At 40.4% G+C, this 17,234-nt stretch overlaps 1 protein-coding gene across 2 annotated transcripts; it reads left to right on the top strand.

Annotated features, from left to right (window-relative positions):
- Positions 1-1,378: 1,378 nt before the first annotated feature.
- Positions 1,379-17,050, top strand: LOC108675739 (microtubule-associated protein futsch). Of its 2 annotated transcripts, XM_018163767.1 has the most exons (17): positions 1,379-5,959; positions 6,397-6,525; positions 7,116-7,317; positions 7,752-7,849; positions 8,065-8,224; positions 8,562-8,810; positions 9,820-10,007; positions 10,243-10,480; positions 11,150-11,319; positions 11,796-11,961; positions 12,317-12,485; positions 12,713-13,038; positions 13,378-13,554; positions 14,416-14,628; positions 14,929-14,949; positions 15,679-15,858; positions 16,421-17,050. In XM_018163767.1, exons 1-17 carry the CDS (start codon positions 1,425-1,427, stop codon positions 16,583-16,585), a joined length of 7,386 nt encoding a protein of 2,461 aa, XP_018019256.1. In that variant the 5' UTR covers positions 1,379-1,424; the 3' UTR covers positions 16,586-17,050. The 2 variants fall into 2 exon arrangements, with proteins under 2 accessions (XP_018019256.1, XP_018019257.1); XM_018163768.1 differs by lacking the exon at positions 14,929-14,949.
- Positions 17,051-17,234: the final 184 nt, after the last annotated feature.

Raw genomic sequence — 17,234 nt, 5'->3', positions numbered from 1 at the left:
CACAACATTTACTCACTCGAGTGTTCGACCTCAACACTTCTTCTTGTCCAGCCAAATGATGGTCTCCATGGCATCTGAGAGCCAGTTTAGAATATTGGACACATTTTTATTTACACGAGGGTAAAAATCAGCATTTTGAAATTGCTTTGAAAAAAACTGGTGCTGTATTACCTATTCATTTTTGTGCTGGAACTTTGACAGGAGTTCTAGTGAAATCCAAGAGGCAAGAGCATGGACTTTTTTTTTTTTGTCATTCATGGTTGATTGGTTGGCTTTTGACTATGTTCAGGCTCAGCTATTTCATGTAAAAACATTTTGTTATTTTTATATTATAGGCATGTACCAAAACAAAGTTATTTTTACTGTCAGAACTCAGAAGCACACTCTTAAAACCAATTTGAGACCTAAATTATTGAGTCTTGTCCAAAGTTAAGAAAAAATATTTTTATAGCTTTTTAGGATCTCTATCATCTATGTAAAATATAAAACAAATATTTATTAAAATTATGGGTTCAAAAAAGTATTTCAAGGGAGGCTTTCAAAAATGTTTGTGGAAATTGTCAATTTACTGAGCAATGTTGTTTTAACAATTGAAATGGGCAAACAAGAGATTTTGATAAGCTGCATAAACATACTGGCAAACCAGAGAATTTTTAAAATCAGTTTATTGTTTATTTTATCATTTGCTCATGATCTTTTTTTAGGGCTGCAACTGGAGCTTTCCAGCCATTTCCAGAACTGTGAGATTCCCACCAGATGAATTAACTCCTATCTAATTGATGAAAAAAAGTGTCAATTGGGCTGCAAGTTTCCAAATGTATTAAAAATTTGTCATGCCAAAGCCACAAGATTTCAGAAACAAGTAGGAAAATTTTAATCCTGAATGCTGGTATCCATGATACTTTGATTGTCTACTTATACTATAAGCATAGAACTTAAAATTAAACTTGAAGAAGAGTCTAAAAAAACTCTCTGCTTTTCCAGTCTGGCCAGTGGCTGCACAAGGGCCACACAAGCTGGCAAGCAATAACACTGTGCTAGCAATTTTAATTTGGAATATCAGACAGACTCTTCCCAAAATTGCTGGTAAAAATTATAATTTTGCTGGAGCTTTTAAATTAAGCCTATGGGTTAAAATAGGTGTTTTTTCACTGAAGAAATTGGAGAATTACTATAGGAAAGAGTGAAACTGACCCAATTCATAGGCCTTAATGTCTGATTAACATGTGGTTTCTGCTAAATTTCCCACTTAGACTGTGCTAAACAGTAGTTGTATTGCCATGATCATATCATTTTGCTAGAACATTGTTTTATGCATTGTATTGTATTTGGCTTTGCGTACATGCTGTGTTGTATTAATGTTATTCATCCCTTTGCAGAAGATGGTGTAGACAATATACATTCTAAGTAGGAGAGCCACGAAGATGGAAGGCCCCACAGTCAACTCCATAAGCAACATGGATGCTGCTTCTGACAATTACAATACATTTCCAGAAAGAGAAATTCAGACCCAATGTCTTGCTGAACTGAAGTGCAATCCCTCCCTTACAGAAGGTAATCAATCACAAGCTCCAGAAAAGCCTACACCTGCTGTCCCACCTGAAGAAGCTAGCATGCCTGAAACTGACTCAAACATCTCAAACAACACAATACTTCATGAAGCAGCTAGTGACAATCCTAGCAATACAAATACTGTTGAATCTTGTGTTTCCAACTCTGATATTTTGCCTGTTGCATCTTTAAATACCTCAGCTTCTATAGCTATGCCACCTGCTCCCTCTGTGTCCAAATCTGGAGTTGAAAAGGTTGCACCACCTGAATCAGTTAAAAGTTCACCAGTGATAATTACATCAGTTTTTAAAGCAAGCACACCCCGTATCACAGTCACTAAATCTCCCATTGTAAGTGCTCCATCCAACACTCCTGTGGTTGCCACTCCAACTGCCTCTGCCAAACCTGCAGCAGTAGCAGTTGCATCTGCCCCTAGACGCTCGTGTAGGGCTCGTCGCATAAATTCACGTTTTGATTTGGATGAAGTTGATGAGAGCTTCAAGCAGCTAGTGGCAAGAATAGCTGCTCCTGATAGCCACAGTATACTCCAAAGTCCTGAACTTGCTTTTCATTCCCCTGCCCCACCACCTCCCGTCACCATTCATTCCACTGTTCCTTCTAGTGCCCCTCATAGCACTTCTGGTGAGGAGCCCTCAATCCCTCAGAAGCCAATGGCCAAAAAATTTTCAAAAAAATCTAATAAGCTAACACAATCCTTTGAGACCCAAAAAAGTGCTCAAGTCTATACCAGTAATGGTCCAAAATTACCTAAAAAAGTCAAGCCTGGAGCATTGCATCTCAAAACAAAATTGGTACAGGAAAAGAGCTCCTTTGGATCTGACTCAGATGATGATGTTCCCTTAGCCCATTATGCTGGTACATCCTCCATGTCAGAGGTTAATGATACACCAACACAGTTTTCAACAAAACTTAAGGAACTGTCGTCTCAAATCCCTCATGTGAACTGTGCCTTTCCCAGCAAATATTCAATCAAAACCATCCATAACCCTGAACTATCCAGTACTCCAATTAGCATCGTGTGTATTGAAGATCCTGATGAAGCTGAAGAATTGGCCAAGTTCTCTGATTCAAAGCGAGCTAAGAAGCAGGCCAAAGGCAGCAAAGTTGTGAGAAAAACAAAGGGAGGAGATATAAGCGTATCAAGAATGGCCAACGGTATTGATAAAGCATCTAAGAATTTTCCTACCAAGTCTGCCCGAAAAAAGAATTTTGAGTTAGAAAAGTTGAAGGAAAAATTGAACTCCACCGTTGCCTCTGGAAAGTTATTGAAGATAGTTAACCTGAAGGTCGTACCTAATTCAATAGCAAGCATCCCTCAAGGCAAACAACCGAGTGAGATTGCTGATAAACTGCCATTGGACAAATCTAAAGCTTGCAGAAGTGGGCTTCATGAACTGCATGACGGAGGCAATAGCAGAGATACTCGAATTACAAGTCCACATAGCGAGGAAACTTTAACTGATTCGCATGACCACATGAAATCTGCACTCCCAATCAACCAAAACCCCGTCTTGTCAGAACTTGTTAACAACACGGCCACTAATCCTCATTCTCCGATCAAGAAAGAAAACTTCATAACCAGCTTTTCCTCAGAAGAAAATTCGGGAAATGTTAAATTATTAAAAAGTACAGAGACTCAAGAAAGCATGGTAAATAATACTCAAGGTCCTTGTAAACAGGAAATTTTAGAGCCCCATAATTACAAAAAACGAAGATCCTTTGATTTATCAACATCTAATAGTAAAAAAATTAAATACGAGTCTGACGGTGACTCAATTAACTGTAAGGCGAACGAAGAGCAATTTAGTGGCGACTGCACTGCGTCCAGACTGAATATTGCGCCGAAAAATGAAAAAGAATTTACCGATGATTCAAGTTTTATAAAACATTCTGGAAGGACCCCGTCGCCGACTCTAGACGCTCCTGAGCAAAAAGTTGACTTGTCAATTGTTCGTGACACTAGGACCCAAACTGGCATTGGAGCCGGCGAAGACGATGTCAAATATTCTGCGATATCGTCACCCAAGCTCGAAAAAGTTAGGGATGGTTATAAAAAATCTTCACCCAATCAGTCTCCTAGCGTACATCGGTCATATAGCAATCGGACATATAATCAGTTGCCATCATCCTCTGATACACCAGATACAACTGACAATATTGATTACAAAAGGAAGAGAATTAAAATGTCGCCACCTGACTCCAAAGATGACGTAAAACCCGATCTTTTGATGACAAAAATCATCGAAGGATCAGGAATTGAAGCCAAACCAGTTCTATCAAACTCGGATTCTACTAATTTCCAACCGTTATCAGTGATATCAAGTAAAAACAATGACGATTCCTATGAAAATGGAAGTAATTCTTTTAAGAAAGAGCCGGTAGATTGCGATGCACCGAATTTTGTCTCGTCACTTGATCCTACAGGGCCTCTCAGCTCCACTCAATCCATAGCTGAACCAGGTGGTCGGCCGAAGGATGACAGGAAAGATGACAGTCGCGAACGAAGGCATGGTAGTGGTCACAAGAGCTCCCATTCGTCCAAAGACAAACACCGCCGCGATAGTTCTAGGAGTAGATCAAGTTCAAGCAGAAGTTCCGATAAAAAGACTGAAGATTCGCGACACAAGTCGCGGCATGATCGCTCTCGCCACGAGGATTCTCGGAGAAGCAGAGATCACAAGTCTTCTCGCCGAGACAGCGATGGCAAGCGAAGCCATGATGGTCGGGACCGGAGAGAAAAAGACCGTGAACGACGTAATCACGACCGGAAGCGGGACCATGAGAAGAACGACTCGAGCTCATGTAAGAATAATGTTGGTTTATCTGAGCCAATCATTTCAGATGAACCCAAGCTTGATGTAAATGCACATAAAGAAATTTTAACTCGTGCAGAAGATTCTACAGTACATCAAGAAAGCAGGTCACCGAATCACGTCGTGTCATCTTCAAAGGATTTCGTTCCCTGCTCGAGTGTCGATGTGGAATCGAAAGAAATTAATCGGACTTGTTTAAATCCTTCATTAAAATATGAAAATTTGAGCTGTAGTGACGAGGGTCGCTCTGTAAAAGTGGTTGAAGCAAGTCAAGATGCCAAGTGTGATTTGTCATTCACCAGTATTCCTCGCAGTAAAGACCTCAAGCTCGAACTGGCGGATGCTTCAGACGCCATCGCGACGTTACCAAAGATCTCCAACGACGCCGTAGTAATAAGTCGCTGCAGTAATTCCTCAGGTTGCTCTCAGGATGTTAATAGGGATTTAAAACCCGAAATTTTGATGTCAACTGTTTCGCTTAAGCCCTCCAACAGTAGCGAAGCCAAATACTCGGAAACAGAAAGCAAGCCACTCCCTGAGAAAAGCATTGCACGTGCTTCAATACAAACGAAAGAAGAAGTTTCATCAGAGACCTCGTCAACACGGGATACAATTGATAATCCGGTTACTCCACCATCGCTTCCCGATTCTAAGCCATTGATGAACGTGATGGATCTACTCAATTTATGTCGAGCTAACATCCCAAACTCTTCTCGTGAACCGTCGGACTCTCCTCCAGGCGAAAAAGCCGATGTCAATACCAACACTTTCGTATCTGATATCGCTGTTCCAGATTCTCCAAACAACAAAACCAGTATGGGCGCTTTGCCAACAGATTCGGTACCGTCACATCTGCCGAATGTAATGCCTGTTTTTAACAGTCATTCCACACCAGATTTTCCTCTGAAATTGCCCCTTAATGCAATGGGGACCAATCCTGTCGGTATCTCTACCACTGAAGATTTCGAGGCCAGCAAGGCTAGAGCCCAGCAACGTCTTCGAGAATTGGGTGCCAGCAGCGACAGCGATGTTTCACCCGATTCTAGCATGAGAAAGAGAAGTCCACCTTATCACGAAAATACTCTAAATGATGCGGCTGTACATGTCAGGAAGCTTGATGTGGACGAAAAGTTAGAAGACGTGTATAAACTCGCAGCAAGAGAAGCATGTAGTTTGCAAAAAGATGTAAATTTTGAGTCGGGTAAGCTGTCGAACTCGTTTGATGTCCCAGGTGATTTAGTTGGTGATGTACCAGCAGATAAGGATGATTCTCCGTATATCGCTTCTCCCGAACCTAAGGTTGAAGAAACTCCAGAGGAGAGAGAGAAGCGTGAAGAAGAAGAGCGTCGGCTTGCTGTGGAGAAGGAAGAACGTAACAAAGCTGTAGTGGAGGCGCGTTTGAATTCCTACGTTCACTTGAAGGAGAATCTTTACCTCATCGACCGCAAGAAGAGCAAGCAAAGTAAGGAAGTTCGGCGAATGGTGTGCGACTGTTTCCTGACCAAGGAAGAGCTTGCGAATGGAGAGAAGGGGTGTGGGGAGGATTGTCTCAACAGACTCCTCATGATTGAATGGTGAGCACCACGGATTATTCATGAGTTGATCTCAACCCGTAAAATTTATATTCGTAGAATAGCTCATTGAGACTTGGCACAATGTGAAATATATGTATATTCTCCACGATATCATGTACAACTTAATTGTCATTGTAAAATGTCAAGAATGTTTTAAATAATATTTAATGAATGAATGATGCAGACGCTTGACATTGACTACGTATTGGACGAAGAATGTCCAAAAGTGCTTATAGGTATGCAGTACCGAATATAATCTTTGTGACGACATAAAGCTGAACCTTCCAATCATATGCTCGAGATGTTGCGTAGTTTGCCCAGGATAACGTACCAAATGTTTCAAGTATCTGACGTTACTAACGCCATTTTTAAGGGCCCCTGCTAATATTGTTTGTATTTACTGTTTGATTAATGGTGGTTGTTTGTTGTGATGGTAGTGGGTGGCGCTGTCCGCTAGGAGACGCGTGCCTGAACCGTCAGTTCCAGACCTGCGCCTACGGTCCCGTCGAGGTCTTCAATGCCGAGGAGAAGGGCTGCGGCGTCCGCGCCACGAGTCTCATCGAACCGTTAGTGCTACTACTTGGCCTACATTTGTGCCCTTCTTCCTTGAATCTTTGCCTTAAATTTACTGTCCTTATTATTTCATTAATTTCTTCGATTTTACAGACATTTTTTACGCATCTAAGCCACGAGCAGCATTGCTGATTTTGCCTTGACTGATTTTATTTTTAATAATTGCTATTTCTTGAACTAATATGGTTTAAAGTTTTTCTTGAATGATTTACTCCGACTTTCTTCACGCGATTGTTTGTCTCCAATTCGACAATATTTATTTTTCATGTTAAAGCTCAAACATTTTCCTACCTTAAGATTAACATTGTACGCTTTTGTGTTTCTGTTGCAAACTTATCCTTCTACAGCATCATTCAATGCTACAGCATCATTCAATGTAGGGCTGGTTTTACTAGTGTCTAAGTTAAGTTAGTGTCTTGATTTATGATTTTGCATTTGAAGTAATTGATTGTATTGTTCTTCTCTTACCATCAGTATATATTATAAATTCAACATGAGAAACACGGAATGAATTTCATAGGGGCGGCAATACATAGCTATGCCTTGACTGATTTATTTATTGTTTCTGTATTCTGTCTGTCAGAGGGACGTTCATCATGGAGTACGTGGGTGAAGTGTTCGACCAGCGCGAGTTCCGTCGCCGACGCAAGGATTACGGCAAGGACGGCACCGCGCATTTCTACTTCATGGCCCTCAAGGCGGATCAGTTCATCGACGCCACCAGGAAGGGGAACATCTCGAGATTTGTTAATCACTCATGCGACCCCAACGCCGAGACGCAGAAGGTGAGCTGCCCAGGCAAAGGCAATCATCGTTATGAAGCCATGTAATCGTCTCAGTCCCTTACATGTCTCGAGTTTACTCTTAAATCTACTCGAACCAACTGTTATTGGAGCGTTCTATGCTGATTTTCATTCATTCTTAAGCTTTTCAGTAATGCTATTGATCTGCCTTAAACTTGGAAATTGTTACGAGAGCTGCCTCGGCCTTCCAAAGCCTGGTACCTTTTATTCAATAATTGATTCTATTTAATACTAATACGCACGAGTACATCTCTTGCATAAATGTCATAAAAACGTATTTTCAAAGCATTCCGTGTTGCAAAATTGTTTCCTCTGTTTTACTGTCAACTATTTATGAATGCTTTAAATTCGCTAGATAACGTATGCGCTGTTATAGTTTATTATTAAATATTGACCCTAAACGTTGTGATGTGCAGTGGACCGTGAACGGAGATCTTCGAATCGGATTCTTTGCCACCAAGTTCATTCGTCCTGGCGAGGAGATCAACTTTGACTACAGGATGGAGAGATACGGGTAACTTGTTGCTTATGAACGCCTCGAGTGCACCACCGAAACTCTCTTTGCTGTTACTCACTTTTTCTGGTTGTTTATTATTACGAGTGACGTGTCAAAGATATATTATTCCTTTACCTTCGATATTAATGTTCAATTAAGGAATTTATTTCAAACAATGTGGCAAGGTAAGGTCTTGTTCAATATTTGATAGGGTTGTGATTTTAATTTTTCAGACGTGAGCCCCAGAAATGCTACTGTGGAACAGCCATCTGCCGTGGCTGGTTGGGTGAACCGCCAGACGAAAAGACAAAGGAAGAGAAGGAAGAGGAGAAGAAGAAGCTTGTCTCTTCTGATAAGAGGAAGAAGGAAGAGAAGAAGCACTTCGACGACGAGGTTTGCATCTTCTCATTCGTTGTTCATGCGTTCGATTTCGGTGTACAGTATCGTACGCTTTCGTAAACGTGTACTCATCTCCGGAGTTCTCATATCACTTGGCATAGCGCAGTCAGGATGGTGCCGTTAGCGACAGCTAGACCATTTTATCCTGGTGTTTTTAGTAACAGAATCGGCATTAAGATTCACTTACTATTACTAAAGCCTTCTGTTCAGAGGTTGTATGTAATTCCCCAAATTGATTAAAATCAATATGCAGTTCAATTATTCTTCCATGGTACTGTCACAAGGCAACTTCCATAAAGCAATGTTACATTGTTTCGTTATTTGTGTGCAGCTTCTGGATGACGTGTCTGAACTGGCGCGTGTTGGCTTACGCAACAAGCGTGACACGTTACTGCTGTCACGAGTGATGGTGCGTGCCGAGACAAACGCCGTACGTATGCAGTTGTTGTCGCTGCTTTGTGCCGCGTCAGCAAACATGCCCTGCCTTCGACTCTTCATGGACTACCACGGCCTCAGCCTCCTCTGGTCCTGGATGGCTGATCTCAGCACGGCTCTGCAACACGCGCCACTTAAATTAAAGGTATACTCATACTTGCGTTTTTTCAGACCATTAGTTAGTTAGGGCCAAGTGCAATATTGAGAAAACTGTATGTGATTTATACATGAAGAACATAATTTACTCGAATGTTTAGTCATTATTAGATACTTCAGATTCGTATAATGAATGAACGAATGTGCTGGCTTCATGCCAATGATGGTTACATTACTTCATGCTTTCAACCGTCCCGCTGGCAGATAATAGTATTCTTCTCTTTCATTATAAATTGAAATGTTAAACGAACCAAATAAAACTTATTTCTATTTTGTTTACAACGCGTGATGTCAATAAATAAGCAAACAGTACACAGTTTCAAGCCCTGGCGTAAATTTTCTCGCACTTAACGCTCACTTGAGACTGCTCAATCCTTATCACTTATTGGTAGCTTAATTCTTGTCTAACTCGTTACTTGAAAATACAGTACCGTAACGGTCAAAATGTAAGGGACGAAAACACAGTCGATTTTGATCATTTTATTACTTGAAACATAATGAATGAATTTTAATGAAAATTGAATTCATGTGAATATCAGTCAGAAGAGTTTGTCATATAAATTCAATGTTACGGAGTTTAACGTACTGTTTTTCATAGGAATTGCAAGCGAATGTGGTGTTTGAAATCTACCCAATGTTGAGGGACGCCGAGTTCTCATTAGCAGAGCGGAACTTTGGGAATTGGAATTAATATAAAACTATTACGAAAAATTTGTCAAATTTCTGTGGTTGTTTTGCATTATTATTTTCCATTTTTTTCGAAGCAAGTCGTGCATCAATTTCTGAGTCATGAAGTGATTAATATCCACGTTGCTAGTGTTTTTTTACTTGTGCGAGACACTGTAGGTAGAAACTTCAAGTTTTCTGGTATAATCTCATTTTGTCTCGGGTGCTGTGGCGTCTTGATATTATACTCAATATTTCATGACTATTGAAATTTACTTCATGCATGTTTTCAGAAAACTCGCAGTTCGTCTAACTTATACTTTATACTGTAGATCCTGAATGCACTGGACATTCTGCCAATCACAAACCGGACGCAAGTGTCAGACAGCCGTGTCATGGAGATGGTCGAGAAGTGGAGTAAGCAACTCCCGCCTCCCCCTCCAGCTGTCGCCCCTGCATCTGCTGTAGCTGTCGTGGACGGCTCACCCACGCACACAGTTGCAGAAAAGAGAAAAAATATGTGAGATTTTGCCATGTAATGCGACTATTTTAGTTTGATAGACTATTTGAAAGCGAGTATTGTATGGTTTTTTTAAGGTAATTTTACGAGTTCTGGCTAGTAATATCTCCAAAACTTTAACGAGGCCAAAAGCTAAAAACTTTTAAATTTAATTGTGTTTTTTTGTTCGAGTGTTATTGTTGGGAATTTTAAAATGTTGACTATCACTATATTAATTGCAACTCATATGTTGTAGTGATGACGGCGTTGAAGACGATGATAGCAGCCAACTAAGCTCTGACGACAACAGTAAACAAGGTTCTGATGAGAACAGCAAGCAGTTCCTCAGCCCTGAAGATAACAGCAGCGACTCAAGTATTTCTACTGGGAAGAACAAGCCAACTGCAAGTGCTGGAGTGTCAGTCCCTGAGGAGTCGTCTAGCAACCTCGCTTCAGAACCTGATGATTCCCAATTGAGGAGAATACAGCTCGAGGTAATTCATAGAAATTTCTCCGAATGAATTTTCATTCATGCTTGAATTAATGGTCATGGCCCAGTTTTACTTTCACCCAGCTTGCCTAAAATGTACTCAATATTAAGAATAGTCATAAGTGCAATCATAACCGAGTACGGTTTAAACCTGGTATAATGAGTATTCTTGGGATGTTGTAAGGACTGGAAGAGTCATTAAAAGGCTGCTAGGGTCCGCTGGCTCAATTATAACCTCATCACCGCGTATCCGGGTTACACCAATGTTTAAATCATCTATTTGTGTTGTCACAAAGTTTGCTTAGTTAATTTTACTTTATTGTGGTTTATTATTACACCCTAAAAAGGTTTATTTGGTAAACTGGTTTAGCGATGCATAAGATTTGAAAATCATTGTTAAGTATATGCATGGCCAAAAGATGAGTAACTATTGGCTTCTGATACGGCTGAGATTAGCAGGAACAATTTTGACCTATCCATTAGCTCTATTAACCCTCGGTAAGCCTTGCTGCAAACCATTTTTTGCATTATTTATTTAGTCAAATTAACTAACGCTGTCAATGCTTACCTGATCTGGTGAGTAATTTGTCGATTGTTGAGACGATTCTCGTAATTATTCCACTGTAAGATTGTCAAATTGCAATACAAAGCCTAATTGTTGTGTATTGTTCAGATGGTGGAGCTGGCGCTGAAGCTACTGGAGCGATGGCAGGTGCTCAAGGAGGAGTTCAGAATCCCGAAGAAGCAGCGAGTGGAGCTCATGAAGGAACACGAGAGGGAAGTGGAGGCTGGGTACAGACGGTACCTCGACACTGAACGCGGCAAGAGAGAAACAAAAGACAGGTGACACCCCTTTACTATCGACTATTGGCGATATCATCTAAACTTTTTTGGTGATTTTTAATTTTATATGCGTTTTATTCTCGAATTAGTATATTGCAAATGCACTTTATTCTCGAATTTTATTTCATTTACACTTAACTGTAGACTTCTAACGGACGTCACTGTTTAAATGTGCTAGAAACTCGAACTAATGAGAGGAGTCAAGCGTGTTTTTAATTTCCCTGTCTCCGCTGTTTTTACCTTGTGGTTCAGTGGGGCAGATTTTCAAGTGTTTTTAGTTATTTTCGCTGTTATCCCAATTTTTTCAATTTCAATTTTTTCTACACTTCTTCATAAAGTTACTGCAAATTTTGAGCGGTACCTATCATTCATTTTTTAGTTATCTCGGTTTTAGAATTCATTCAGCATATTACATGTATCAGCCAGTTGAATAGTGCATGCATGTATCTCCCGCGTCATCTCTTCATACTGAGCAGATATGGGCGAAGTTCCTACGACAACTGGCGCTGCAAAGTACCAGTGCTGGACTCCCATGGCAAGGCACAGCGCTGGCCCAGCAATGACGCCATCTCCATCATGATGAACAGCGAGGAGTTTGCTGGGCTCTCCAAGGAAGAGCGACGCGAGAAATTTGCTCAGAAAGTATGTTGACCAAAAACACGCATCTTGTTACTGTTGCAACCTCAGCCCTCAGCCATACTAATCTAGCTGTATTTTTGTTATTTCTTGTGCCTTCACCCGCAACTGTATTCATGACGTGAGATAGCGTGAAATAGCCCGACCTGCAATGCCAGCCACTTAACTACTTATGTTTCTTGGATCTTTTTATTCTGCGGAATAATTTGTGTTAAATAATATTACTAAGGTTAATTCATCAGATAAAAAATAACCGTATCGCCATTGATTTAGAAAAATAAATATTTGTTGAGGCTTAATTGATAGGTTATAACCCAGATTGTAACGGCAGCGTGCAATAAATTTCTTCATAAACTCACAGGTGGCGCAAGAAGACGAGCAACGACGCCTTCAGGAGGGCATGTGGAGCGTGCACGTAGAGCGCTGTGGGCGCATAGGGCTTGACCCATACCACTCCCCCATCGTGGACCCTTCAGGACAATACTATTGGGACGCTAGCAATTCCACCTGGGTCCCACTTACGCCTGAGAGTCAGTTCCACGTGAACATTTCAATCGTTTAAAATAATTTTTAAGATATTATGTTATATGCTTCTAATATTGTTGCCTTGATATCATTTAGTTTATTGAAGTTTCATTGAAGCATTTGAGTACTATCGTTTGTAGGAGTAAAGCTTAGCAATTTGATTGTGTACCCGTTGTGTATTTTGTCATTATATGGCAAGATGGCTCATGTCTGTGTTTGATTTATTTTTTAGCGGCTTACGCGGCGGGCATCATAAGTCCGGCTATAGCTCAGCAACACGGTGTCCCTGTGACGGGGAGCTTTGGCATTCCCGGCGTGGACGCGTCCATGGTTTATGACCCCAACTCCCCTCCTGTCCTCAACGGCAAGATCCTGCCACCGGTGGTGGTGACCGTCAAACTGCCTCCTCACTGGCACATAGCCAGGGATCAGTTCAACAGGGTTTATTTTTACCACAACCGCAGTCGGCAAACTCAGTGGGAGATTCCTACCACCGAGACCAAGACCACCGTTCAGATCAGTGACTCTGAGTCGGACTCTACCAGCAGCTCTTCTGATGTAAGACGTCTACGAATGTATTTTCTGTATGGATTCCTAGTTTGTTCATTTTTCATTCATTTTTTCATAACGTTCACCGCTTGAAATTAAAATATCATTATTTTTATTAATAAGCAAATTATGCTGAGAAATGTTATGTTATGTTTGTAACTACGGCCTTTACTTTGTTTCACGAGATGCAGTATTGAGAAACGTGGAATTTTTTTCCTAATTTTAGTTGAAAAAGCGTTGAACTTCTATTTTTTTCCTTTCGTATTTTTGCTATAAATACAATATCTTCCTTACTTTTAGCGTATAATGGTTGTGATCAAAACTAACTGCAAAAAAATTGGCCGACAGAGTGAAGAAGAGTTCTCGAGCGACGAAGATGATGCGAACGATGACGAGGCAGCCAAGGCGAAGAGCGCCGCGGCAGATGCTGACGATGCTGAGGCCGCCGTCGAGGGCAAGATAATACGACGGCAGCGCGGCAAGAAGAAACACTCAGAAGCCCTCGTGCAGCAGCGCGTCATCAGCGTGAGTACTTTCCTGCCATGTTCAGCGTGAGTACTTTCCTGCCATGTTCTCTCCTGTTGCGTGAGTACTTTCCTGCCATGTCCATGTTCTCTCCTGACATTATTATTTATTCTCTTGATTGGCTTGATGATACTCCCTTGTTCAACAGAATTTCGGAGTATGATCATGGGTAATTTGTTTGATTATTATTAAAATTTAACTGTAAATTTATTAGTAGGATTTTTCTGTAGAATAATTGCGAGAGTTATTTTGTGTCTCACAGGAACTTTGCCGTGTTTGCTAATGCCTCTCGTGTAACCGTTTGTGAGACAGGCTTTGAGACATGTAGGCAGTTGAAGCAGCTGATGATAGCGATACTTTTCATACTTTGTTCAGACGACTCATCGTTGAAAAAAATTATATACTTATTTAATGCACAAATTCTGAGTACATTCGTTAGGATAATATGCAAATGTCAACTAATACGTACCTAGTTTGGAGGCACGCGACAATACCTGGTGTTACTCAATGACTGTACGGAACCTTCAAGTTGCACCTGATAAGGAAGAGTTTGGAAATTTAGAAAAATCACGGTGGAGAATTCGTCACGTCAAACCTTAGAACAAAACCGAGTAAATTATGAAGAACGTTCCAGTGCTTGTGCATTGAACTATCGTTCCATGATGTATAGCTGCATTTTATAGTAGCAAACAAGTAGATCAAATAACAATTGACTTGGTCTATGCTAGAGAGCAAACGTATTATTTCATTGTATAATATTTTAAGAAATACCTACTGTTTTATGCGGTCTATGCGTTGACAGAATTAAATTTTTTTTTTCTTTTGTATTCGTACCCATATTATATCATTTGCACTTTGCAGCCAATACGAGAGCTGGACAGAGAGTTGGCTCGCAAAGAGCGACGTGAGGCGAAGGAGCGAGCTAAGCACGAGGCTCGTAAGGAACGTCAGTACCAGGAGCTCATGGTTCCTGCTGACGATGAAGACGAGGACGACGTTTATGATGGCGCCTCAGACGACGTGCTTCTCAGCCGCGTCGCGCATCACGCCAGCAGAGACAAGCTCAAGACTAAAGTGAGTTCGTTGGGTCACTCCGCTAAACGCAAGCTTTAAAATTTAGTTGAATAACAAAAATTGTTCATAGAACTAGATATTTTTTAGCCGAGTTTTCAGATTTTGGAAAATTTTTGAGCCGTATAATAGAGGAAGGTTGAAATTAGTGCGAATTAGACGTATGATGAGCATATTAATAACTGTTGCATACAAATAATTGTCCTAAACTGAAAGCTAATTTCTTAAATACGTATTCTTATACTGGAGAAGAAACTCGAGCATCTTAGGCATTAACTTGATATCTTTCTTCCTTGGACGCAGCTTCAGCCGGAAACTTTCCGCGTGAGTTTATGATTGTTGTTTCCTTTTTTACACAACTGGCATGCATTACAATGTATATTCCACAGTATTTGTTAAATATTATAATTTAACTTCACACTTTATCAATCTTAGGCTTCCCGTTTAATGTTGATAAAAACTTTAATCTCAATGCTAATCTTACTTTTATTTAATAATGAAAGGTAATTGTTTGATCGTTTCACCTACTTCATTCGATGATCATTTGTCGAAGTTCGTTTCCTACTCTGACGGAAATGTTGATTTGAAAGTCATCCTCGTCCTTAGAATTTACATATCACTAAGAGAGCTGCGCGGTGCATTGGTGAGAGACTCAGTTTCACGCTGACAGCGACCCACGGTTCGAGTCCCACTCGGGACAAGTTCCCTCGGGAAGTTGATCTCATGGCCAACTCAGCCATTATCCGATTCTGGTTAATAAATGAGTGCCTGGCTTGTCAAGGGTGTTGTGTAGTGCAATAAAATATTTCTGGCAAATCAGCGAGTCAGTGGTGGTCCTGGAACTACCTTACAAAAACTGTTGATCAAAATGGGGCCAATGATCACCCAATTCCTTCCAAGCTGACATTACCAGGATGAGCAATACAAATACTAAAAATTTTTTAGAATAAATGAATTTATTATCATCCGTTTCTTTTATATTTAAAATGCTATTTTTGCTATCAATGAAATGTTTGACTAATGTTGTCGAAAATGTTTGGCAAATTTGAGCAGAGTAAAGAGCGTGCAGCCACAGCCATCGCGGACAACAGCGAACGTGCGCGCAAGATTAAAGACTTGTTCAGGTCGCGCATGGCCACCTTCATCGTGTCTGTGCTCAACCCATACAGACGAGCCGACTGCAAGAAAGCTCGGATAAACACCACCGACGACTTCAAGTATCTTGCCAGAAAAGTACGTTGAAATCTTGACAATGTGGCGACAAAAATGGCCTGGGCCTAGAGATATGCCTTAGACTTGTTTAAATAATGATAATTTTTAGCGCATTTTCTTATTTATGGGAAAAATGCCCTATTGTGCTCGTCATGTCCGTCCGTCAGTCCGTCACTTTACGTTTTCGCCGATTTTGAGAAAATGCGCTCTCTGTCACTCACTGCAGTGAGTACTGAGATACATTTTTTAATAATAGTGATGATCCCAGTTAGGTCCGGCTAAAGGGCGTATTAGTGTTACGTCTGCTCTCTGCTCGTGCTGCGGGTAAAAGAGTCATCATTTTGACAATGTAACCCATTCACTTTTCTGAGTGTGGCGTGAGAAGAGATGATGAGTTCACGACCTTATTGGCAACTGTAAGGACTGGTCTAAGAAGAGGGCTAAGGTCGACTACAAATGTCCGAATAAAAGAAGTTTCACAGGTTCATGTCCAATAATTTAGTTACATAAATCGCTAGGTTGCAAGTTCAATGATATTTTCATGCATTATGACATAAATACAAATCTATTCATTGTTTTTCAGCTGACGCACTTCGTAATGGTGAAGGAGCTGAAGCAGCTGCCCAGCATAGATGACCTGGACTGCAGTGAGAGCGTCAAGCATAAGACCAAGGACTTTGTTAGAAAATATATGGCTAAGTATGGTACATCTTTCAAGCGTGATCCTCTGGATACTAAAGAATATTGATATTTTACCTCCTCTTACCCTAACTTAGTTTGGTAAGAATAGTACGTGATGCGAGTGGTTAACCTCACTTTCATGATCAGAGCCCGTCAAGTAAGAGTAGGTACTGTTAAAAACTAGTTTTATTTATGTGTGATGCCTCTGTGGCTTTTATTTGTGACAGATACATAGTGTTTATGGGTGTGAATTGTTATTTATAATCTAGCACCTTTGTCTGCTGCTCCCGTTGCATGTACAGCTTTCACTGCCTAAAATAATTTTGTTGAAAGAATATGCAATTTAGTATTTGACGTGATTCTGATATCAGGGGTTTGTAGCATCTATGATTTGATTCCGCACCCCGAAATTGCTATAATTGCTCTTATATTTGTGTCACAAAGAAAAATTGTTTTTGATTTGACGAAATTTGTATATATATTATGTACATATGAGCATTATTTTTATGCCTTAATAAAAACTTGGAAATACTTTGCTATATTTTTAATCTAAATTTGCTTGCCCGCAAACATCGAATCGGGTGTATTTAAGCAATATCTTGGTGTATGAGATATATAACTTGAAACCAAACTTTTCGGATCATTTGCTTACGGTCAACTGTTTCAGTACAACATTTATGATATTTTTAAAAGGTGAAAATTTTGAAAATATACTA

The sequence above is a fragment of the Hyalella azteca genome, unplaced genomic scaffold (assembly GCF_000764305.2).
Source record: "Hyalella azteca isolate HAZT.00-mixed unplaced genomic scaffold, Hazt_2.0.2 contig8077, whole genome shotgun sequence".
In the NCBI taxonomy this organism is placed as follows: Eukaryota; Metazoa; Arthropoda; class Malacostraca; order Amphipoda; family Hyalellidae; genus Hyalella; species Hyalella azteca.
The sequence above is the reverse complement of the archived record's forward strand: the minus strand, read 5'-3'. Positions and strand labels throughout refer to the sequence as shown.

Excerpts from the sequence above, each read along its gene's own strand:
- LOC108675739 (XM_018163767.1), top strand. The coding sequence starts at position 1,425 with ATGGAAGGCCCCACAGTCAACTCCATAAGCAACATGGATGCTGCTTCT. Across the intron at positions 8,225-8,561 it reads AGAAGCACTTCGACGACGAG|CTTCTGGATGACGTGTCTGA; the intron begins GTTTGCATCTTC and ends ATTTGTGTGCAG. Across the intron at positions 10,008-10,242 it reads GCAGAAAAGAGAAAAAATAT|TGATGACGGCGTTGAAGACG; the intron begins GTGAGATTTTGC and ends CATATGTTGTAG.